This window comes from Nelumbo lutea, chromosome 8, assembly GCF_056320005.1.
Source record: "Nelumbo lutea isolate HS-2025 chromosome 8, American lotus-T2T, whole genome shotgun sequence".
NCBI lineage: Eukaryota > Viridiplantae > Streptophyta > Magnoliopsida > Proteales > Nelumbonaceae > Nelumbo > Nelumbo lutea.
Genome location: NC_142691.1, coordinates 513,472 through 538,828, shown reverse-complemented (window position 1 = coordinate 538,828; position 25,357 = coordinate 513,472). Strand labels below are relative to the sequence as shown.

The 25,357-nt window shown below is 42.7% G+C and overlaps 2 protein-coding genes across 2 annotated transcripts; one reads left to right on the top strand and one right to left on the bottom strand.

Annotated features, from left to right (window-relative positions):
* Positions 1-1,439: 1,439 nt before the first annotated feature.
* On the top strand, positions 1,440-2,162 carry LOC148842064 (uncharacterized). The gene has a single exon (XM_088957796.1). The coding sequence runs from the start codon at positions 1,440-1,442 to the stop codon at positions 2,160-2,162; it is 723 nt and encodes a 240-aa protein (XP_088813922.1).
* Positions 2,163-6,050: 3,888 nt separating this feature from the next.
* Positions 6,051-12,635, bottom strand: LOC148842063 (pectinesterase-like). Its single transcript, XM_088959967.1, has 2 exons — positions 11,339-12,635; positions 6,051-6,930 (listed from the first exon to the last, which is right to left on the bottom strand). The coding sequence occupies exons 1-2, from the start codon at positions 12,399-12,401 to the stop codon at positions 6,242-6,244; spliced, it is 1,752 nt and encodes a 583-aa protein (XP_088816093.1). The 5' UTR covers positions 12,402-12,635; the 3' UTR covers positions 6,051-6,241.
* Positions 12,636-25,357: the final 12,722 nt, after the last annotated feature.

The following is a 25,357-nucleotide window of genomic DNA, read 5'->3' as shown; positions in this document are numbered from 1 at the left end:
TGGTTGCTCTCCTCAGTTCGTACACCACATCGGATTGAGTAGCATCAGATTGGTGTCGTCTGTGGGAAACACACAAAAATCCTTTCCTGAAAATCCTTTCCTCCTCACTGTGCCATCAAGAAAAGCGATCAAGATGCCCAAGAACCAGCCCGAACGATCAACAGGCCAATCCCCATCCCGGGAGTCTTGGCATCGCAGCCCTCCGCGTCAAGAAATTCCATAGCCTTCGGTTGTGGTTGATCTTGTGCAGTTCCAAGCAATGCAAGAAAAGGTCAACAAGATCTTTGAAATGATGCAAAACCTAGGATCCATGCACTGCCCAGCAAGACTGTCACCCCTTGTGCCTCGACACGTATGAAGGATGATCCTCGCCTTGAGAACCCAAAGCGCGCCGAGCAGACAAGGGTGTAGCATGGTCCAACCAAGAAAAGCAAGATACAACAACAAGGTCGGCCCCCTCCGCCCGCTTTCATAGTAGGATGCACCAAACCACGTGGATCACCACCAAGGAAAGGCTCGACAGACAAACGCCACCTCATGTGGTCTCCATCGCCGAGTCCAATTCCATGAAAGACCGCACCGTGAGCCCAAAGAAGCAAAGGGCAACACGCACCATGGTCCTAGACCAGAGGGGTAATGAGATTCGGGAACTCCGACAACGCATGGAAGAGCTAGAGCGTAGCCAGAGAAGCACAGCGTTGGTTGCAGATCAGCCTGCACAAACCAGTCGCGCCCACTGTCAAGGAACCACCCTTCACCCAGGAGATTGTGGACAAGGTACCTCCCACAGGATGGCGGGCACCTCAGCTTAATAAGTACGATGGAAACACTGATCCCGCCGACCATATCGAGGCACTGAAGGCTCATCTAATGTTGCACGGATCTTCTGAGGGCCTAATGTGCAAAACATTGGTGGCCACCCTCACAGGTCCAACCCTAACCTGGTATTCCTCTTTTCCTCCATGCTCAATAGTGTCATGAGAGCAGTTGGAAACTCAGTTCCGTGCACAATTCACAGCGAGTCAAAGCATTGGAAGACCTCAACCAGCCTCATGCAGGTGTGACAAAGGAAAAACGAGTCTCTCAAGGACTACCTGGCGAGATTCAATGAGGAAGCACTACATGTCAGGAGCCTGAACCAGTCCGTGGCTGTCACCGCTATTCAACACGGCCTTCGCCCCTCCTCTTTCAACTTCTCCATCTCCAAGAACCCTCTACAAACCTTGGCTGCGCTGATGAGCCATGCGCAGAAGTATATCAACGTAGAAGAAGCATAGACACAATTGCGAGACAAGGAAGAGAGGCCTGACAAGAGGAGGAGAGATACTAAGGAGCGAAAGTCAAAAAGATCAGATCAGGACCATAAGAGGCAAGACTGTTGACTCGATCATAGACCACAGACACCCCCGCCGACCTATTGGAACTTCACGTCGCTCAATATGCCACGGTTTGAAGTCCTGATGCAGATCTATGACTGCAAATACGTTCGTTGGCCCAAAAAGATGAAAACGCAAAGCAACAAAAGGAACCGCGACAAGTATTACGAGTTCCATAGAGATCATGGCTACAACACAGAGAACTGCTTTGACCTGCGCAACCACATTGAAGATCTGATCAGGCACAAATACCTTGGTGGGTTCATCGACAAGAGTGAGAAGCCGACACAGGAGCAACAACGCATGGAGGATGCTCGACCACCCCCCCGAGCTCCCCCTACTGGTGTGATCCACATCATATTAGGTGGAATCATCGCAGGAGGAGAGAGTAGCTTGGGGCACAAGAAGTATGCGCGACTGTGTAAGATCGATAGTTGGGGACACAAGAAGAAGCGCAGCCAATCTATCACATTCACCGACAATGACCTCCGGGGGGTTCAGACCCTGCATGACGACGCCTTGGTAATCACAGTCGAGGTGGCCAACTTCGAGATAAGGTGGATCCTGGTTGACACAGGTACCTCCACCGATGTACTCTTCGAGGACGCATTTGAGAAGCTTGGCATCGACAAGGAGCGCCTCACCCCTGTCAACGCTCCCCTAATGGGCTTCTTTGGGGAGTCCCTCCTACCCACCAGGAGAATAACCCTTCCCTTACTGAGTGGAGATGGTGACATTACTGCAACGACCATGGTGGACTTCATTGTGGTTCGTTGCCCCTCATAGTACAATGCCATCCTCGGCAGGCCGACCCTTAACGCTTTGCAGGCTACAGTCTCTACATTCCACCTCGCCATGAAGTTCCTCACTGAATATGGCATAGGGGTAGCACGTGGGGACCAAAGAACTGCGCGGTAGTGCTACTTGCTCTCCTACCTTGGACCACGCTCGGCCACGGAAACATTGATGGAAAAAGCTTATGATCTAAGGGATGAAGTGAGAGCACAATGCGACCAAACTGTTGAAAACCTCATCCAGGTGCCACTCAACGAAGAAGACCCTGAGAGGATAGTCCAGGTTGGTTCTATCCTAGATGACCGCCTCTAGGAAGAGCTTGTACAGCTACTAAGGGACCACACTGGCATATTTGCTTGGTCGGCAGCAGATATGCCGGGGATCGACCTCGAGATCATCACGCATCGTTTGAATGCCAGTCCTCGCTACCGGCTTATCAAGCAGAAGAAGATGATCTTCGTGACAGAATGGTGGCAAGTGATCACAGATGAAGTGCAAAAATTGCTCGACACCGGCTTCATTCGAGAAGTCAAATACCCCGACTGGCTAGCCAACGTGGTGATGGTGAAGAAAGCCAATGGGAAGTGGAGGATATGCATCGACTTCACCGACCTAAACAAAGCCTGCCCCAAAGACAACTTTCCTTTACCAAGGATCAACCAACTCATTGATGCAACGATGGGCCATGAACTCCCGAGCTTTATGGATGCCTTCTCAGGGTACAATCAGATCCGGATGCACATCGACGATTAGGAGAAATCTGCTTTCATCACTGACCGCGACTTGTATTGCTACAAGGTAATGCCCTTTGGCCTCAAGAACACTGGAGCCACTTACCAACGGCTAGTGAATGAGGTGTTCAAGGATCAGCTTGGCCAAAACGTAGAAGCATACATCGACGACATGCTAGTAAAGAATTAAAAGGCCGAGCACCACTTGGCTGACCTAAAGGAAGTTATCGGTACACTCAGGAAGTAAGCGTGGACCATTGATGTTGGGGCACTCTCGTTCTCGGCTCTTGTAGCACAACCGGGAAGGGGAGGACCCCAGGATAGTGGACAAAGAAGAAAGTCTCGTTCCAGTGCTTCAGAGAGGAAGGTGCCCCAACCAGCACTTTGACATTCTTCCTAGTCGAGAAATAGTTATAGCCCTGTTGGTGAGTTTGAGTTGAAGAAAGAAGTTCACCATACCCAGTGTCAACTCGATATCACGGACGACGCAGTAGGACAAAAGGCCGACCAAAAACCTAAAGGAGTTTGGCATCAGCTGCACCGGCAGTACTCAAAACCATGCAAGTACCTCGTCAACCCCTTCGTTCAGAGGAAACCTCAACCTGGCTTCTAGACTATTCTCGTACACATAAAATTCGTTGGGCCGAGCATCGGTTGCCATCTCACAGTGCTACAGGCACCTCATTGGAAGTCCCAAATCGATGACCTGCCAGCAATAGAAGCTCGACTTCTACACTAGAAGGATCAACCTCGACATCTTCAAAAACCCCATCCTCAGACTCGTAATCGGACCCACTAGAACTAGAAGAGCTAGAAGCGGAGAATGGGAAGATGAGGAAGACATCTTACCGAGCTTGAAGCCGAGGAATAAAAACAAAGCACTGAGCAACGCTGACAACACCCCGCTGAGCTATCCCAGCAACTCCTATTGCAAATGACAAGGGGGAAATGCCCCTTCATCCCCTCTTATAGCCCACAAGAATGCGAATCGACGCTAGATGTACAGTAAAGATCAAACGCCGCCCTAACAAAGCTTGGGAAGACCAATCGACGTGCCTGCTACTACATACACAAAGCCTCAGAAATCGAAGTGACGACCTTGACAAGCAACGGCCAGGGCATTAATTGCTCCGGTCCACCTAGCGGTAGCGGTCCAACCACTGATGCAGGTGCTTGAGGTTCACCCAGGCCCACTAGGTCAACTAGTTCCCCTGGTTTCCTCGAGACGCCCAACAACAAAGGAGGCCTCGCTTTGCCTAAGCCGAGCATCCCACTCTTCGACTTCGAAACTAGGGGAGTGGTGCTCGGATCCCGAAATTTCAAGTACAAGTTCCTCAACCGATGAGCATACCCCCAATTTCAAAGCTTGGCAGACCACAATCAAGCATCACAATAGCTTGGCACCTGCGAGGCCCCTAACTTCGAAGGTCGGAAAGCCACAACCAAGCATCACAATAGCTCGACACTTACGAGGCCCCCAGCTTTGAAGCTCGGCAAGTCACAATCAAACATCACAACAAGCTTGGCACCTGGAGGCCCTCAGCTTCAAAGCTTGGCAAGACATAGCCGAGTATCGCAATGGCCTCAGTTCCATAGCTTGGCAACCCTAAGGGCCCTGACTCCGTAGCTCGGTGCACTATGGCCGAGCATCACAACGACCTCAACTCCGAAGCTCCGCCTCCAACCAACAGTAAAAAGCCTTTCCTCGGCATACAACAAGGCTAAGCCTCGACTTCGGAAGCTTGACACATCATGGTCGAGCATCACAATGGCCTTACCTTCGAAATTCAGACCCAACCCCAAAGCTCGGCGCATCATGGCCGAGCATCACTGTGACCACGACATAGAAGCTCGACTTCCACTTGGAATCAAAGCCGTTCCTCGTTTCCACTAGGAGGACGGAGTTGGAAGCTCAGTTTGACACCTCGACACTCTACCAAGCTATGCAACCGTGCAATACTTTGGACCAAGCACTCCCCCTCCTCGGCTCTAGAACTGGGGGAGTGGTGTTTGGAATCCGAAGTCGGAGCTCTTAGAGTTCTGTGGCCAACGATGGGAAGATTCTTTGGCCACATTCCATATTGCCCGGTCCTCAAGATTGCGACAAGTGCGAAGGAACACCAAAGGGGCCAGACGCTCATCCAAAAATCAACTTGGGTGTTCCTCAGCCAAAGAACGAATTGGACTACTTCATTCCTCGACCTCAGAACTGGGGGTGTGGTGTTCCGGTCATGGTTGAGCTGGCCCTATGAGAATGTGGCCGCCCAGCTATCGCCCGACCACGTCGGCATAGCTCGGCCACATCGGCCTAGCTCATCTATGTCGGCATAGCTTGGGCACATCGGCCTAGCTCGGCCATGTCGGCATAGCTTGGCTGAGCTACACTATTATTGTGGCCCCCCATCTTATCCTTTCAGCCACGTCAACCACACATCACATGGATGAGCACAACTACGGATAAAGAGGAATATGGAAGACGATTCCGCTAGGAAATGGGACTCTGTCCTGGAAACCTCGGTTGCTAACCTCATCCCGACAACCCCGGAAGCTCAATTCGATTAGGACACGAATCTTTGACTATAAAAAGGTACTCCATGCTCGAGGTAAGGGATCCAAACTTCTAAGACCTATACTACTACTTATCTTGGATCAACATCCTTATAGCTCGGCCTGACCATCTGTCACTTTCTACTGACTTGAGCATTGGAGTACTTATCCGGGGATAACTCCTCGGGCCTCTAACTTCTTTCTTGATAGCAGGTCTTGAAGCACGACCTCATCCTTGTAACTCGATCCCGCTTGTCAACAAGAACTATCTAGTTGCTCTCCTTAATTCTTGCACCACTTCGGATTGAGCAGGATGGTATTAATATATTTATAGATATGCTAATACTAACCTTCCTATGTTAATTTTCTCGTTTCTCACTTTACCTGCGTATATAAAGCAGAAAGCATAGAGTAGGTATTCTAATTTGAGTCGCCCACAATAATAAGTCTGCCCACGTTTACGGTTTACCTATATATCATGGCAGTCACACATGGAGAACATCTCATTTTCTTCTCGTACTACATAATATATTATGCAAGTTTGCAAGGGAGATGCTCCCAAATCCCACTGCACGGCGGTAATGTATTGTATACATGGATATGTAGAAAGAAAATTTTAATTACATAGACACACAGAGAATTAAAAGAAAGTTGTTTTGGACAACTGTACATTTCCAAATGAAATCACATAATTAAGCAGGCTTATAATTACGGTATGGTAGATAGCGTAGAGCCGTAGAAGTAGAGAGGATCTAGAGACCATACAAATTACAAATACGATATTAATTAATTTTATCCATGAAGGCCTGAATCAAATGCGACCCCAGTGGATGGCAGCCAAAGGTTCCCCGCAATAAAATTGGCAACAGTGAACTTTGTGGCCTCCGCCGTTGCAAGGGAGGGGTGGTAGCCAGACCAGCTGACGCGACCAGATGTGGAGGAACCAGGACCCGAGTTCATGTATTCCCCATAATAAAGTGTAGAAAGGGCGAAGCTGCCAGACCAGGGAAACCATCCTGCCGGGTGGATGCAATCATCCAAGTAGGATTGCATAATCACCGTCCTGGAGTAACGCTGCCATGGTCTTCCCAAGTACGTCGACTGCTGACCCTTGGCATCAGATGCCGCTACGATCTTACAGTTGTGGATTGAGATGCCGGTGTTTTGATTTGGATCTTTTCTCCCTTGGGCTGTCACAAAGCTTTTCTGACCTGACATGCCCTTCCTCACGAATATGTTGCAGTTCTGAAACACAACTGCCGAGTTCCCAAATATGAAATCAACGGTGCCATAGATGTCGGTGTCTCGGTAGAACTGGCGGTTTGAGTGAGTGTAGAGGGTGTCTTGGTACCCAACTATGGAGCACCGATATATCACCGACTTGTCCGCTCCTACTCGAAGGGCAACTGCTTGATGTTTGGCAGGACCCGCGTTGTTTACGAAAGTTATGTCTCGGGCAATAAATCCTTCGCCCATTGCAGCTGAAATCAATTATATATAATAACCTCATCATCAACTGCCTACATTCCTAATCTTAATTATATATTGAGATCCATCTCACTTGGACTATTATTCATTTCCAATTTGGTAGTAGCACTAATAGAGTATTAATAGTCCACCTTAGACTTAGACCTTATTAATGTCTTAAAGTCTTAAACAACCACCCCCCAAAACTCCCCTAACTGAATAATTACTTTATAATTTTTCTAACTGATATTGATAGTGATGCTATCAGAGTTCGAATCTGCCCCCCCGATGAAGTTGCGTCCCAAAAACGTCCCACGGCATCACAAGATGTCGCGTGTCCTCCCACACCTGGGCACCTCTCCTTTATGCAGGCCGTTAGCTATCATTTTGCCCAAAAAGCCAGTTCAAATCCATCTCTCACTATTCTCTTTTGAATCTCAGCTTCTCACCTGAACTCTCGACCTCCGCTCTTTAAAACCTGTCGGAAATCGCTAGAACTTGTCAAGTTCGTTTTGGAAGATAACCAACAAGCGGTGTATTTCCATCTTCACTCTCAGATCTGGCATTCTCAGTCTCAGACTCATATTTGTTTTTCTCAAATTTTTTAGTCCCTAAGCATTTCTTTTCACAGCCCTCAAATTCTTTTGCTTCAAAAACTAAGAGCATTGCTTTCAAAATTCATTATCTGTTCATTTGATTGGATGGTTTGGCTAAAGAGAAGAGAAGATGCGCTGAAGGAATATAACCTCAAGGAAAGTCTGATAATTGGATTTTATCTGTGCTGTTCTCTTTCTTTCCATGTCAATTCTTATGTAGTTCTTCGATTTAATGTGTAGTTAGTTTGTTGCAGAATTGCTTCACCATGGAAGCACTCTACTGCTCTTTGAGAAAAACAAATCTAAGAATGTCAGATCTGAGAGTGAAGATATAAACGCACCACCGGTTGGCTATTTTCCGGAACGAACTCGGCAAGTTTCGGCGAATTTCAGAAAGTGGAGGTCGAAAGTCCTGGTAAAAGGCTGAGATTAGAGAGAGAAAAATGAGAAATGGGTTCTAACTGGCTTTTGGGGCAAAATGAGAGCTAACTAGACGTGCTAACGGCCATTCCATTATCTCGGGTGCCCGAGTGTGAGAGGACACGCGGCATCACGTGATGCCGTGGGACGTTTTTGGGGCGCAACGTCGTGAGGGGCAGACATGCTATCACTATCACATTTACGGAGTGGGATCTGCTCTCACAAATGGGCGCCTGTACATCCACCGTGCATTGGGAGCATCTCCAGTAAATAATAACTAATAAATAAGGAACATATTTTCAATACATGGTAGGATGTACGTGTGAGGCGCCTGTGAGACGCTAGGTGTGAGGACCAACGTGGCAAGCTATGCTTCGCATATTTCTAAATGTAATACATACAGTTCAAAAGAAAAATATTGGTTCTAGGGTTGCCAGTTGACCCACATCTGGCCAATTAATTCATGTAGAGAGGGTTGGTTCTTGGGAACTCACTGAAGGGCTGCTCCCGATAAATTGCCTTTGCTTGGGCCCACATTCAGCATGTGTTTATTAAGATATAACAACAACAACTATAATAATAATAATAATAATAATAATAATAATAATAATAATAATAATAATAATAAAATTTATTTATTATAAATGGAAACAAAAATTAGAATAATTTGGAAAGATTTACAAGTTAAGTTGTATTTATTATAACATCTGATTTCATAATGCAGATTGTAAAATGAAAAAAGGCAAAAACTTTATGTTAATACAAAATAAAATGAATTGTAAATCAAATTCGCTTGTACTTGCATTGAGATGGGTACCATATTGTGTAACCTTTCAAAATGATATAAAAAATAATTAAATATTAAAAATGTTCAAATGAGTAAAACAATTTTTTATTCAGCACGTGCTTGTGCACGCGGTCATACATATGTAAGGTTTTTCCTCAAATTTTCTGAGTCCTTGTAAGGAAATTATAAATTTAAATTGAAAGAATGGTTATTCAGCCTAAATCAGAATTTTTAGTCCTATCATATAGGTGATATAGGTGAGATAAATCCTAATCGTAAATTAATTTTAAATTTATGGACAAGATGTAACTTATAAAGAGCTATTAGTAAGACTATGGAGAGTTGTAATTTTAAAAATTTTATAAATTTAAGGAAACCTTTTGATTCTTTTTGGGGAGGATACCGACAAAGCATTGAACAGAGTTGGTGCTCTCCAGATATCCATGTTGGGCCGCAAATCCAAAGCGGTTTATCGCTTTATGACAAAATGGCATGTGGCCCGAGATATCATTTCGCTTTTGAATCCTTTATTGTTATCATGAAAACGATAGTTTTTTTTTCACTTAAACAACAAATTTATCTTATTTCTTTTCTTTTTTTTGGTGGTATCTTATTCTAATGCATGCAGAGATCACCTTATTGATTTAAACGGTTAAAAAGAGCCTTCCAAAAAAAAAAGTTAAAAATAAATCCTTAAAATTGGCCAGATGTTTAATTCTATGGTTGAAACTAACCCGATACACATCTAACATTTGGTTAGGTTTTTTTTTTTTATTTAAAAAAAAAAGAGGGTTAAAAATATTTGTAGTTGGAATGAAAATGGTAATTTATCAAAAGAAAGAAAAAAAAAAAGAAATGATCAAACATTATACCCCATAATTCTCCCATTTCTGATTTATCTAACTAAAATTGACAATTTTCTAATTTGATTCTCTTCTTACTTATAGCCCTATATTTAAAAAACTTAGGCACATGCCTTAAAAATTAATATATATTATAGACACATGGCAAGTGTCTTGTGGCTTTAAGCCCTTAACCTGTACCACAAGTAGAAGCTGACTCCATTTTACATTTTATCATTATTAGTGTAAGAGCAGTGGCGGGTTCAAGGACTTTATCAGTGGCGGGTGGGCGGCAGGGTATCTAGTGAAGAGGATGGTATTCACTAGTAGATTCGTCACCAAATACCAAAAAAACAAAAGGGCAAAATCTAAGTCCTCTGTGCATACGAGTACATCTTTGTCCACATGTGATTCCTAAGAAAACAAAAGCTTGTTTGTGATGGTCGTCTGAGTTCATTTTGACTCTTCTATAAAGGACATAAATAGGGACACAAATGTAGGGGCGTAATGTCAATTGAAAAAGAATACATTTAAGTGAGTACAGGGGGCTTTGGTGGCCCAAATAGAGGGCGTTTAGGTCTTAAAATTTCCTGATTACCCGTCCATCTACGGGCTTTGGAACTCAGTGCCAAACTCCCACAACTATCATCCATATTTCTTATACCCCATAAAATTAGGAGAGAGGGATCTCCTGGTTGGGGGGTTGGAAGACACAAGCGGCAACAACAATATGGTTTTTAAAACCAGATCGGACCTGAAAAACCGGGAACCGGTTTCTCTTAAAACTGTTTTTTTCTCAAAACCGTTAATTTTGGTTAGTAAGTAGATTAATCATTCAAATAGTTTTGACCGTTTTCTAATTTTTTTATTTTTATCAGAACGAGTCAATCGTTTGAATCAAACAATCGAACCGTTCAAATCAATAACCGAACCCTAACCGGTTCAATCACCGATTCATTTTTAAAAACCATGATAATAATAATTTATATAAATTTTGGGTGGGGGAATTCCGGATCTGATCCCGCAAGTGTCCCAATAATCTTATATATATTCTGAAATATCGCCATGAAAGACAGAAGATTTTCAGTGGCTTATTGGGACATTTGTTGGAGGTTGTTGAGACCAAATCCGAGTTGGGGAAGGGGTGTCTTACTTGTGAGTTGGAGGTTAGAAGACATATAATAATAATAATAATAATAATAATAATAATAATAATAATAATAAGTCTATTTCTACCAAAACTTACGTAGAGAGAATATCATTTCACCTCCCACAACCCTGAAATTAAATATATATATATATATATATATATATATATATATATATATAATGTACATGATCAGTAGGCACTGCACTATCAAGTATTAATATTGTCATGCAGCGGGGTTGAGGGCCTTAAGGCCCAATACTGGTTACCGAATAGCCTCTGTCATGTGGTTAAAAATTGGCGATTGGTCTTAATGATAAATACAGCTGGTGTGTGGTATGCTGCTCCCGGCCCCGACGAGTCAAGAGTCAAGAATAAAGTTAGACGAGATATTCTGCCAATAAAATACGTTTCAACCCTCTACCAATTTCATCTAACACCGCACATCTCACCGTGAGGTTGGGGCCCGCAATGTATGATGAGTGTATAGTGTGAGATCATGTTTGGATGGTTGGAACGTATATTATTGGCAGGTGATCCGGAGTCCCTTCTAGCGTGCAAGAACTCATTTTATTTGTTTATCTGTGAAAAGTGAAAAGTGAAAACTGTGTTGTAGTACGTATTTCTTACCGACGGTAGCAGAGCGGAAGGTTGTGGAGCCTTGTTCAGCATTTTTGCTTCCAACGATAACAGTGACGCCCTTCCCATCTCCCACCAACATAACGTTTTTCTGTTTGGTGGGAATGTTTATATTCTCATTATAAGTCCCCGCTTTGAGGTGAATTACGGTCCTCCCACCACCACCACCTACCAGGGATGCTGAGGCAATTGCCTCCGCAATGGTCGTGTGTGTCCCACTTCCGTCCTGGGCTACCACCGCGTTAGCTTCTATGTCCTTGATTGATGTTTCTAGAAGCTTTCGTTCTCCTTTGGACAGCCATGCCGGAAACTTATCATCATCGGTTAACAATCTTCGGCCGCCACCACCACCACCACCGCCGAGATTGGGAATTTTCGCGTCTTTTATCCTCTTCGTTGTTTTGTACAACGCTAGGGAGTTACTAATCAATTGAGACAGGTTTTTTGCATGCCCATCCATCATGTCCTTTTCGGTTGAAAACTTGTAATTCTGGAGGCTCTCCAGACAAGTGTCTTGATTTGTGAGGGCTGCACTTAACCATGTCTGTATGTCGTCTGGGCTCGGGTTCTTCTTGGGGTCCAGGACATTGTTGAGGTGGTCTAGGCTATCGTCGAGTAGCTCGATGCAGTCGTCCATGGCGGTGATGGAATAATGATGGGTGGTCCCTTGTTTTTGACGAACAAGACTGAGGTTGAATGCTAGCGACCGAGCTGACTCAGCTTGGCTGATGGCCAACTTGACTGAGAGGTCAAACACCTCCCCTGAAGTTTTTGGGGGAGCATCCGTGGACGAGAGACGAAGCGATGACTCGCAAAGCTTTCGGTAAAGTGTGTCCTTGCAAGTAGAGACAACGGCTCGAGAGACTACGGAGGTACGAGGTTTTGTGGGTTTTGGCTGGACTCCTCCTCCTCCTCCTCCTGAGGATCTAATAATGGTTACACAAGAAAATGCAACAATTGCAACAACCAACAGGGACAGAGAGCATCCCCACAACATGGATTTCTTTCTTTGATGACTTGCATATCTTGAGCCCGGCATTTCGTACGTATTCATGCCTGTGCGTTTGTGTGTATGTGGGGGTGTGTGGGGGGGTATATGTGCGAGCGAGAGAGAGAGAGATGATTACATGGCTTGAATTGCGAGAACGTGTGTGCTGTAACTCAACTATATATAAGCAGATTGGGTGGCTGTGTTCACGATGATGAATGTCAACATTCCTTGATTTAAGACCACTGGCATGGACCAGGGTCATAACGTACAAAATAAAATTAAACAGGGCGTCTAATTAAAAACTGGGAGTTTCTAGCTACTCACATCTCAATTCTCATGAGTTAGTTAGCTAGCATTGTTGTTATTATTAATTATAATGTAAATTAATGCCTTAACAAACTAGCTATAAGCCTAGAACTTAATTTTAACCTCCTCGTCATAATACTCAACAGTACATAAATGTTCTCTCTAATTAACAATTAATATGGAAGGACCAGGCCGCCAGGCCGCCAGGAGCAGGACAAGGACCAAACATATTCATCGTGATCAATATTAATTACTTCTAGTTATTAATCGTGAGTTCGTGACGGCCTGCTTAATTTTCCGTGAATAATGTATCGGTGATTGGGACTAAAAAACCACCTTACCGACTATGTGTATGCATGCTTTTACGTGGGCCGGATTATGTCTATGTGTGCTTCATTATATTGGAGTCGATATTCACCTTTTTTTTTTTTTTTTTCTCTGTTTTCCTAGCCCCCCGGCCCTCGCCCATGGCTTTGATGATGTTACATCTCGGCTGCTCTACGTCGATTTGAAAATCTCCCTGAGGCCTCAATTGATTAGGTGGGAAGGTTATCCTGAAATCATACTCATTGCCACTAGTAACACTTGAGTGACAAGGATGCTCAAGGATCACATCAATTGGATTTTTCTAATTGGGTCACATTCCCTCTCTCTTTCTCTCTGTCTTATATCAATTACTTTATCCTTTGTTCTCTCCTCTCCACTCACTAGAAACTACTTTGACTTCTTCACCACTAATTGGCTGTACGATTTTGCTTTAAAATAATTTCTTATTTTTATTAATAATATTCAAGCTCCAATGATATAAATTAATGTGAAAGTAAATTAAATTAAAAATAAATCAGAGCAAGTGGTCCTTACCTTCACATTGGATATCGACTAGAGAAAAAAGCAATTGGAGAAATAAAAAGCTTGATAGCTACCACCATGATCGATTGGACCACCGAAGTTTCCTTTTCCTTTTATTGCATTTCTCTTCCTCAGAGAAAAGAGAAAATATACTTGATACCCACAACGTTCACAGCATATATAGCTCTTCTCTTCTGTGTTTAGTGATCACCATGCTAGCTAGCTGGCGAAGATTCAACACTTCAACACTCAAGTATATGCTATTGTTATGAACAATTTTAGCTCCTAATAAGGGCAGCCTGCAGGTATATTGCATATGCTTCTTCATCTACCTAACTTCTGCCACATCTAAGCGACTAGCCATGACGTGGCCAATCTAGCACTGGTCATCAGATGGGGAATGTTCTTGCATTATTGACCGTGTTTGGTTCCTCAGCCCACTTAATTTAGCCCTTTATATTTCTTTTTTAATTTACTCAAGAAGAGATAAAGTTTCGTTTAATAAGTGACCTATTAGCTAGAAAGGTGGTCCTGAGGAGGAGGTCGTCTCATTTTCTATTAATATGGTGATGATGGGTGCATCCTCATTGTAGCTTGTCCTAATGCCCTTTACTGTTTAGCGCTCTGAATCGTATTTAATTTGTTCAATTCGGATTGGATCCAAATAAAGTAATCGCAATTCTATCCTGTTATAATTGAATTAAATAGGAATCCACACCCCAATATATACCATCTACTATGTGTATGTGTCATTGAATTAAATATTTATGTTATGTATGTCTAAGTTAATTTGCTTCATTTGTTGTATATTTACAAAGAGTCAAGTTTCAAAGATCTTTTTTAAGTCATTTTGATACTACCAAAGCCATATTGAGTTAAATTTATTTACAACCCATAGCCATAATATTTAGAAAATTTTTATTATTTAATTTATGAATAGTGTACAAGAATAATTTGAATAAGCTGGATATAAGATCAGATATGGATATGAATATTATGAATCAAACTTGATTCTAAGTATATCCTTTTTAAAATCGGATCCGTTAATTTGCAGCTCTTTAATTATTATTATTATTATTATTATTATTATTATTATTATTATTATTATTATTCAATTGAAGAGGTCATGTCATGCATAGTTGCCTAGTCGGATTGGGAAATGTTAACCAATTGAAGGATATATAAGCAAAAAAAGTTGTAATCAATGAACTTTTAATTTGTTACACAGTTTTCCCTCGCTACAGCTTGTTTTATTTTATTTGGCCGGTAGAAGAAAATGGAATAATTAGCTAATTAGAATATTGATTTTGATTTCTATTAATTGCTTAAATTTTTTAAGAGAGAAGGTGACATGGTTATGTATAGTTGAAGTGAGGTTTTCCTCTTTGACTGAACTTTTATTTATTGGATTAATTGATAAGATGGATGCATTGAGCTTGAGGTGGTCTGTTGTAGGTTTTGTAATCATGTAATCTAATTTAGAGTAGTGAGATAAAAAAGAATCTAAACACGCACAATGATGATCAGTACTGGACATGTACGGGCCGGGCCTATGTAGGTGCGTGTAAAACTCAATGCAATTTTTATGGTCTTTGAATGAAAGCAAGCTCAGGTGTCAATCTCAGCTCTCAGGAGGGAGGGAGGGGGAGCCCATCAACGTCCATGCCTTAATTGTTTCTTTTTTTTTTTTTTTGTTTTAGTAGCTTAATTATTGTCCGGGTTAATTACTAACCCAGCATAGACGTGCGTAATTCTTATTATCTCAGTCTTAATATTTAGTCACTTATTTGAATTACTTGGCTTTCCGATGGACGCATGACACATCACCTTCTACTAGACGCTACCCGCCCACCCGTCCCATCTGATGCTACTTTTTTTTTTTTTTTAATACAAAAAAGCTAGCTCGATCTAATAATAAATTAATTGCCGATGGATCGATGCTGACCTTCATCTCATATCAAATGTAATTTCATAGTCAATCAATACAAATTTGGGTGAGGACGACTGGACTGAAAGTGCTTCAACCATTACAAATACAACACAGGTGTGGAGGATGGGACCTGAGTCTATCATTCTATATATCTTAGAGCTTCAGCTCACTTCCAATGTTACATCACATGAAGCGGAGCTTGTGCATGTATGTTGCTGCTGTACATATATATTCCCTAACTTTTATATATTTTGTTGCCAAGTCATTTTGTTCTCCATTTCTCCATTTTCCTACGCGACTTCTCTACTTGGTTTGTTGTCAATTCATTTATAAATTCCAATCTTCTGATGACCCCCCTCTTCGTGTTTTTCATAGGCTGCTAGCTACTTCTCTACTTATTTACATTAAGATAGTATTTTTCTTAGTTAATTGATTGATTGATTTCTATTAGAGCTAAAACTAATATTACTTGTTATTAGGAATATCATCAAATGAGTTTAATTGTAGCATCCCAGTAGTTTATGGACTTTAAAACTTATTATATTAATAATTAATAGTGAATGCAGGGGTAGATGATATGGCTTTGGCAAAGCTAGCTATCCCATACTGCACCGTTTGTCCTATTAATTAACTTATTTTTCCTTCTTTAATTATCCTAATATCGATATATATACTGTCAGAGTTTTCCTGAATGGAGGTCGGTTTCAGTCAGTGCAAGGCCGGTTTCAACAGCCTTGCATCGGGAATATTTCTATATTTTTGTGTTTTATTTTATAAGGAGATATATAGAGATCGACTTCAGTCAGTGTAAGCCAGTTTGAACAGCCTTACATCGGAAATATCTCTGTACTTTTGTGTTTTATTTTATAAAGAAATATTCTCACTGCAAAGGCTATGATGACGGTTCTAACGGGCTTTACACCGATTGAATCCAGTTTCTCCTGGATACTGTGCTCTTGGCTACAAATGGAAAGAGAATGACCACTTCTTTTGCCATGATGATCTATTAAAGGGCTATAACAAAAATTATTATGTAGATTATTTTTTATTTATAATTTAGGGCAATGGATTTCTTTAACCATTTATATACATTAATTGTTTTTGATTTCCTACATGGTGTTTGGAAGCATGTACACTTTTTGGGACTGATTTTCAAGAAAAGATATCCATACTTCTAAGACCCGTTTTTTACAAAAAAATGCTTCTAGCACGTGGGCAGTAAGCAATACTATACTGTTTGATAAGGTGATTTTTATCACCGTTTTTCGTGTATGTGCTGACAGGTAAGCACCACATAGGATATGCATCAATCAACCGTTGGAGGAAACGGTTTGGCATTTCATGCACCAGTGGGGTCCTGATTTTTGAGGCATGCCCGATTTTTGAATAATCAACTGAACCAAACAATGAGATACATAGACGTTTGTTGAAATGCCTATGTGAATCTGACATGGCACCATTTTTTTGAAAAACGGCCATGATTCCAAACATCCCCCTAATTAGCCCTCTACATGATGTTTAATTAAAAAAGTTTTAGCTAGCTTCAGAACATGATTTTTTTGGTATTTTCCTCACCACAAATCTTTGAGATACAGCTTTAGTAGCAATGGTCAATCATGATGTTTAATTAAAAACGTTTTAACTAGCTTCAGAACATGAATTTTTTTGGTATTTTTCTCACCACAAATCTTTGAGATACAGCTTTAGTAGCAATGGTCAATCATGGATATGAGAATGAGGTTAGATCTGCTCCTCACACATTGTGCCTCATACCGAACTCACAATCACATCCCACCATACATTGGAAACATCTCCCCTACTTATATGTTATTATTTAGGGAAAATGTTCCCATGCACAGTGGGATATGCCAGTCAGGTCGTTGTGAGGCGCCCTGTGTGTGGAGCAGATCCCAACTTTATGGGAATCAAACAGCTGCATTATGATACGTGCTACATAAACGTTTTTTTTTTTCTTTTTTGTTATTTTTATTTTGGTTTGAAGATAAAAATTGACTGAAAAATAATTATTGGTGTTATTTCTTCTCAAGTCACAATCACCTCTCACGATAGCTCATAAATTAACGAAGAGGTAGTCATTCTTTGAATAGGCAAATTAAAAGCGTTTCTAATTTACTTAAACTACCTAACAAGACCTTTTTTAAACTCTAAAGGAGTTCTTAATTAAAGGGAATCTTTCATTGGATTACCAACAACTAGTCTCCAGATCATTCCTCTTTAGCCTTGATTTTTTCTTTTCCTTTTGCTTTCTAATTAATAACCCCTTAATTTATAATTAGCAAAACCAGCACCCGGCTCCTATTTCCCAACGTAACTTTGGAGTTGCGGTCGTACTTTCAAATACGTTTCATCCAACTCGGGAAGCATATCTTTTTCAAGTGTGAACTTTACCTTTTAGAGATCGACGTTAACGACGAAGACAGTTACAGTTAGCCAGTGATTGCAAATTAACTGATAATAATAATCTTATTAGTTGTAAAAGTGCATGTTGAAACTTGAAAGTGAGTCCGTCCTTGTTGAGAATTAAATCAGATAATAAAAATTTGTATTAAAGGTTTAAGTGACGTTTGATTATATTTTTCAGATCTTTGAAGTATGAAAATGTTGTTTTTTAGATGCTATTTAAATTTGGGTTGAATCTTAAAATTTCGATCTGAAATGCATTTTTAGATCTGAACTTGTAAGAGGCAGCCAATGACTTAATGTGTTCAGATGTTTTTTAAATCGCGTTAAAAGACAAAAATGGCCATCATCGATTTTCCTCACCCTCTCCCTCTCTCCCCTTGTCTTCCAGCCACTACCGCTACAATTCTCAGTAACAATATTTCCCTCTCCCTCTCTTCAAAATTACCAAATAGTATGTTTTAGGGGTAAAATAATAAAATTAAAAAATTTCAGAAGCTGAAAGTTTGATCCAATACAAACAAACTTTCTTTATTCAGTGCCTCTAAAAAGTTGAAAAATATTTATGTCTCTTTTCAAATTTCAGATGCCATTAATATTATTTTAACTTTTCAAATACTTATGTAAGCATGCATTAATGTTTCTCATACAATTAATTACAAACAACACCCAGATGAGAAACTAATTAAGGGGACGACGATGCTACTTGAGAGGTTAGACAAGGTGGAGGGAATGAGGGATGTGAAAGCCAAGCTCGTCATCTTTCTATTTCGAAGGTCTGAAATCATTAATTACCAAGCACCAAAATTCTTACTTTGGTCAAAAAGTGGTAGAAAAGAAAGGAAAAAGAAATAACCAATGAGGCGGATTTGGCCCTCCAGTGATATTGTAACACGTGGCATTTCGAAACAACTGGGTGATACCCATAACCACTTAGGCAACAACTTACCTTAGCCAAGACGATGGCGACCTGACACAGGCACTGACCTGGTGACCTCGATCACAATTCAGGTTAGCTAAAAGCACCTCATCCAGGGCCAACCTGCAGCACCTCGTCACTGGCCAAAGTGACCTCGATGCAAGGAGCGACCTCCCTCGAGGGCGTACTAGCCTGACTGAGGTCCAGGTGGCAACCTGTGAGACGTGCTCGTCGATAAATTCGGCATGCATATCCCAACACTCCTACAATCCTTGGAAGTTGACCCACGTACTGAACATTTAGGAGGATGGTCAACGTGCATGGCGGTTGACTCTGGGAATCTCGGACCACTTAAACGACCTCTCAGAAATCTCGGATGCGGTGCGTGAAGCCCACACTAAACAATGCCTATATAAAGGCACCAACCCCAATGACATAAGGGGGCAAGTAAGCATATTCTAGTTTTCATAGTTTATGATTTTTAACTCGCACTCTACTATGGAAGTATTGAATTAAGCATCGGAGCGACCTCACCGGGTTAGCCACCCCGGGTCCTCTGACGTTGATTCCTTGTAGGTCTCTAAAGAACTACGAAGCTCAACAATCAATCCAGCTCGCCACCAGTAAGCTCGGCCCCTAATATGCAGTTCGGCCCTCTATTCAACTCAGTCCTCTGGTCAGCTCGACCCTCTAGTCAGCTCGACACCTAATATGCAGCTCGACCCTCTGGTCAGCTCGACACCTAGTCCACTCCCAGCTCGGCATCCAAGTCCTCACCCAGCAAAATTCTCCACTTCAACCACTTGGAAGCGGACCAAATGACGAGATACTTAGCCCAAAAGTTGATTCATCAATTGGCACCGTTTGTGGGAAACACTACAAAAAGCTAAGTTCTCACCTTTTAGAAAATAAAGCTCTCACTTTATAGTTTCCATTTTTTATGAACTCAAATATTAACCAGGAAGTTGATGGCCAACAGACTAAGTAGCTATGCCGACTTTATTTCAACTCGGATAAAGCCTCATCAGTCCTCTTCGCGAGGTACCCTCTACAAAATGAGCTCTTCGTGGCTTCCGCGGGAGTTGGCGGCCAACGGACTGCATGGATGCCCTTGCCGGTCAAGCCTTCCAAGGCTCCCGTGTGAGCTGGTGACCTAAAGTTAGTAATGCTGACCCCGTAGGTCAAGTTCCCAGTAGCTCCTTGTAGGAGTGGGTGGCCAGCCTCACTAACGAAGTTGATGCAGTGTAGCCATAGCTCTAAGGTGTCGAGCTGATAAAAGACCTCGGCACCACATAAGATCCAGTCGCCTCTTCAGCATGGGCAAAATCAAGGGTAAGGATAGTGGACTGCGAGTTACTCCCAGAGCCTAAGGGCTGGTGCCGAGCTAGTAAAAGACCTCAGCACCACATAAGAACCAGTTGCGTCTTCGGCATGGGCAAAATCAAGGGTAAGGAGTGTGGACTGCAAGTCACTCCCAAAGCCTAAGGGCTAAGGTGCCGAACTGATAAAAGACTTCGGCACCACGTGAGACCTAGTCGTTTCTTTTGCATGGGCGAAATATAAAGCAATTCGTATTCAACACGAGAAAACAAAGGAAAGACTAGTTCGCTCTCAGCACCATGATGGATGCAAACTTGATTTCTTCACAGCCGACCTCCACCTCGGTTGTAGGCTCCTCATCAAACTCACTAGCTAGGGCCAGCTTGAAGGAACACTGCGTCGAAGTCTACCTAGGTGGAGCAACCTAATAAATCAGTCACACAAAACCCCCTCTTAAGGATGGCATGATGAGCTTCATTCTTGAGGTACTTAGCTGGATCACATAACCTCTTAATGGTCACATCCCTAATAAGGTAGATGTCATCGGGGTATTTGCTCCACCTCTCCTTGAGTAGATGAATTCACTCTCGTGCCCCGAAAATAAAGATGGAGAGGTCCTACATAAGGCTGCAAACACTTGGACTCTTCCAATTTGAGAAGCAAATTAGATTGACGCTTATGAGCTCATCGAATTAGTCATTCTAGGCCCAAATGAGCAATCTACTCCCTTCGCCTAGTTACTTTCAGCTCGGGAGTGGGGGGCAATTGATGAGGGGGGATTTGACCCTCCAGTGACATTGTGACACATGGCATCTCAAAATAACTGGGTGACACTCAAAACCACTTAGGCAACAACTTACCTTAGCCAAGATGATGGTGACTTGGCACAGGCGCCGACCTGGCGACCTGGCACAGGTGCCGACCAGATGACCTAGCACAAGCGTCGGACTGGGGACCTGGCGACCTGTTACAGGCGCTGACCTGGCAACCTCGACCACAATTCAAGTCAGCTAGAAGCACCTCGTCCAGGGCCAACCTGCAGCACCTCGTCACTAGCCGAAGTGACCTCGACGCAAGGAGCGACCTCCCTCGAGGGCGTGTTGGCCTGATTGAGGTCCAGGTGGCGACCTATAAGACAAGCTTGCCGACAAATTCGGCATGCATATCCTAACACTCCCACGATTCTTGGAAGTTGGCCCATGTACTGAACATTCCGGAGGATGGTCAACGTGCATGGCGGTTGCCTCTGGGAATCTCGGACCACTTAGATGACCTCTCGGAAATCTTGGATGCGGTGTGTGAAGCCCACGCTAAACAATGCCTATATAAAGGCACCAACCCCAATGACATAAAGGGGCAAGTAAGCATATTCTAGCTCTCATACTTTATGATTTTTAGCTCGTAGTCTACTATGGGAGTATTGACTTAAGCATCGGAGTGACCTCACTGGTTGTGCCACCCCGGGTCCTCTGACGTTGATTCCTTGCAGGTCTCTAAAGAACTACGAAGCTCAACAATCAATCTAACTCGCCACCAGTCAGCTCAACCCCCAATATGCAGCTCAACCCTCTGGTAAGCTCGATCCTCTAGTAAGCTTGGCCCTCTAGTAAACTCGGCAACTAATATGCAGCTCGGCGCTCGGGTCAGCTCAGCACCTAGTCCACTCCCAGCTCGGCATCCAGTAGACTTGTTCATGGGCCGGGTCCCAACCCTCGGACGAGCTTGAACATGCTTATAGGCCCGCGGGCTTAAATTCGAGCCAAAAAGCCCATCCCGCAATAAATTCGAGCTGAGATCGGGTTTTGTCAAAATAGCCCGACCCGACTCGACCTAATATTAAACTTAAAATTAGTTATGTGATTATGTCCATTTGAATAAATTTTTTGATTTAAGAATGTAAAATTGTGTTTTAAAATATAAAAGAAAGGGAAAAATACCATATTGTAGGCCCATTGTTCATTTAAATAGAAGAAAAAAATACTATCTGAATTTTTAATTCTAATTTGAACAGGGAAAATTGTTTTTTTTTTTTCAATTAGGTCAGGCTTCGGGCTCGGGCTTGGGTTTCGGGCTTTTTACCAGGGCCGGGCTCGGGCCCAAGTTATAGGCCCGTTGGTCGGGCCGAGTTCGGGCTCAGGCTCGGGCCTAGTATATTTTCATTAGTGACAAGTGAAAGCCCGGCCCGAGCCCAGCTCGACCCGGCCCATAAACAGGTCTAGCATCCAAGTCCTCACCCAGCAAAATTCTTCTCTTCGGCCTCTGAGTCATCGGCCACTTGGAAGTAGACCGAATGATGAGCTACTTTGCCCAGAAATTGATTCATCAATAACTATAAAGATGGTTGGTTATAGTGTTGATCTCCTTCGTTATCCTTCTTGATGAAGGAAGATTTGGCCCGACCTCTTTATTATGTGACACGTGGCAGAAACGACAGCTCGGCCAAAGGGGCCAAGCCTAGGCGGGAACAAGGGGACACACTTCGCCGAACTGACCCACCTTGTAACAGCTCGGGATGGACTTCGCCGAACTGACCTACCTTGTAACAGCTCGGGATGGACTTCGCCGAACTGCCACCTTGTAACAGCTCGGGATAGACTTCACCGAATTGACCCACCTTGTAATAGCTCGGAATACACTTCGCCGAACTACCACCTTGTAACAGCTCGGGATACACTTCGCCGAACTGACCCACCTTGTAACAGCTCGGGATACACTTCGCCGAACTGACCCTTGTAACAGCTCGGGATACACTTCGAACTGACCCACCTTGTAACAGCTTGGGATACACTTCGCCGAACTGACTCACCTTGTAACAGTTCGGGATACCTCCGAGCTCAAGACCGCCTCGCTCAGCACTTCGCATCATCTTCTGGGCACCAAAGCCAAACAAGTCGTACCATGCCAGACACTAGGGAAGTCCGTGCCCGAGGGCGCCACGCCTGACTGACTTGGGATCTGACGTTTGGCAGCAGCACTCTAAACGGCCACCTGTCACCGCCACTGACGCCGCCATCTCCAGTTAGACGGTTAGGCAGTGACGGTTCTGTCTCAGCAGAAAGGACGACGGCCGAGTTGACAAGCACAAGGGTAATCATACCCGATCTGACAAGGGCCTCGGGACGAGTACACGAAATGACTATAAGAGCCCCCTGCCCCCCGACAACGGAGGTATGCAAACTTTGCGCTATCTGGTATTACCTTGCTTTTGAAGGATTCTAACTTGAGCTTCGGAGCCTCTACACCGGGTTCCCCCCGGAGCTTTCCCATCTCCTCCGTTTCAGGTTCCGTGCTACCCCGTTCAGAAGCAAGGTAGCGGACAGCTAAGACCAGCCGGATCGCGCTCTATCACTTCTTATGTAAAGTTTAGTTTGGTATAGCTGAAGTCTTCTTCATCATTGTTTGTTTGGATAATTGATTTTATTTATGATTTTGCTTTCATTACAATTTGCCCCTTAATTGCCATGAAAACGGAGTGGGGTTTGGTAGGTTTGGTTCCTCAACAAAAAAGCCGCTATTAAGTTGCCGGCCCAACTTGTGGGCCTAGGTTTTACTTTTCAATTCCAAGTGGAGATTTTCGAGCTTAAAGATATTCAAATGGTCGGGTCACTTGAAACTATGATAGATACACCTTCTTCGTTTTGGTTTTGGTTTTGGTTTTGTCGTCTTTTAACCCAAATTAGTGAACTGAAGAGTTAATCGTCGGCCGACGACGAGGAGCGGTTGTTGGCATGTTGATTCGGCATTGGAATGAGACAAGATAAGGCCATAAGGGGAGGAAGCGGACTTGGTCGGTAAAGTCTGCTGCTGCCTAAAACATTATTATTGCTTTGCCTTGGATGACTTGAAATTGTGGTTTAGTGGGAGTGGTTGAGAATTTGAGATCCCCACCATTTTCATTAATTTGTCCAACTATGCAATGAAAATCGGATTACCTGAACGCAGAACGCCTTAGCTGTCTCACAGGTTGTATAACCAATATTAATATATAATACCCTGTATAGGCCAGTTACAAAATACATGGGCCCATACTGAGAGCATGAATGGTTGTAAATTATATATATTTATGACTAGTGTAGAATGTTTATAATCAATCAACTTAGGGGAAGTTTGGGCCGCATGGGAGGTTCATAATTTGACAATGAATTTCCCAAATCACTCATTATCATTGAAGGCAATTCCTTTATCGTGATTTCTTGTCTGAAACGATTCATGGACCCCATGGAACCTTTGGATTATTATTGAAGTGTTAGGATTTGAAGAATCAAGTTGGTTTACAATCATGTCTATTGGGAAGCTAATCAAGCAGCAGACTGACTCGCCAATCAAGTATTTTCATCCCTATAGAATACAGTAAATCTCAATTTTAATGATCTTCCTTAGAATCTAGCTTGTATTTATAAGTCTGATTTATGGGGACCACTATCCCCTGTCTTGTGCAGCCCCTCTAGTTTCTATCCAAAAAAAAAATCCTATTCCCATGCAATTAATGCAAGTGTGTAGCACTGTCTATACCTCTATCTGCAAAAACTTATTTTTAACACGGCACTATGAGAGATTTTATCCGGATTTGCTGCATGCCATGCTGTGTGTAAAGGGTTATGTATCAATCATGAGTGAATGCATCATTATTTAATAATCTCTATATATTTGAGTGTGGTTTAGGTGCGTATGGAATACTGGTGTGTTCATTCAACTTGGCAACGTTTTCAAACCGCTGTTGATCTGAATGATCGGATTGTTTGGCCCAAAAATCATTCAGTCAATCGGTTTCGTTTAAACCAAAACCCAGAATCTGGTAAAAAATAGTGGAAAAGTTAATAAACCGTTGATTCGGGTGGTCGAACTATCGACCTGTCGATCCATTCAATAGTTTTTGACCGTTTTTTTATTTTTTTAATTTTGTTGTCAAAACGGGTCATCTGTTTGAACTGGACGGTTAGACCATTGACCCAAAAACCGGTGGCCAAAACAATTCTGTTTCCAAGTCATTTTTTAAAACATTACAACTTAATTACACAATTCATTATATATAACATGGTGAGCAGAAGATTTGAAATGAATTCATGAGCAATTAACTGGTGTTTAAAATCAAATTGGATTTCCTGCCCCACTTGATCTACTTTAAATTGCAACCACACATTACCATATTGTATTGTGAGATGTACAGTAACAGTGTACCCTAGATAATGTGTAGTAGCGAAAGTGAATAGAAAATCTGGGTCATTTAAAATGGCTATATTGTGTTTCTGTTATGTTTACATTTGATGTCTATCT

What these genes read in the sequence shown, in the direction of transcription:
- LOC148842064 (XM_088957796.1), top strand. Translation starts at nt 1,440, where the DNA reads ATGCCACGGTTTGAAGTCCTGATGCAGATCTATGACTGCAAATACGTT.
- LOC148842063 (XM_088959967.1), bottom strand. Translation starts at nt 12,401, where the DNA reads ATGAATACGTACGAAATGCCGGGCTCAAGATATGCAAGTCATCAAAGA. An exon ending in CTTCCGCTCTGCTACCGTCG is followed by an intron (nt 6,931 to 11,338) that starts GTAAGAAATACG and finishes AATTGATTTCAG; the next exon opens with CTGCAATGGGCGAAGGATTT.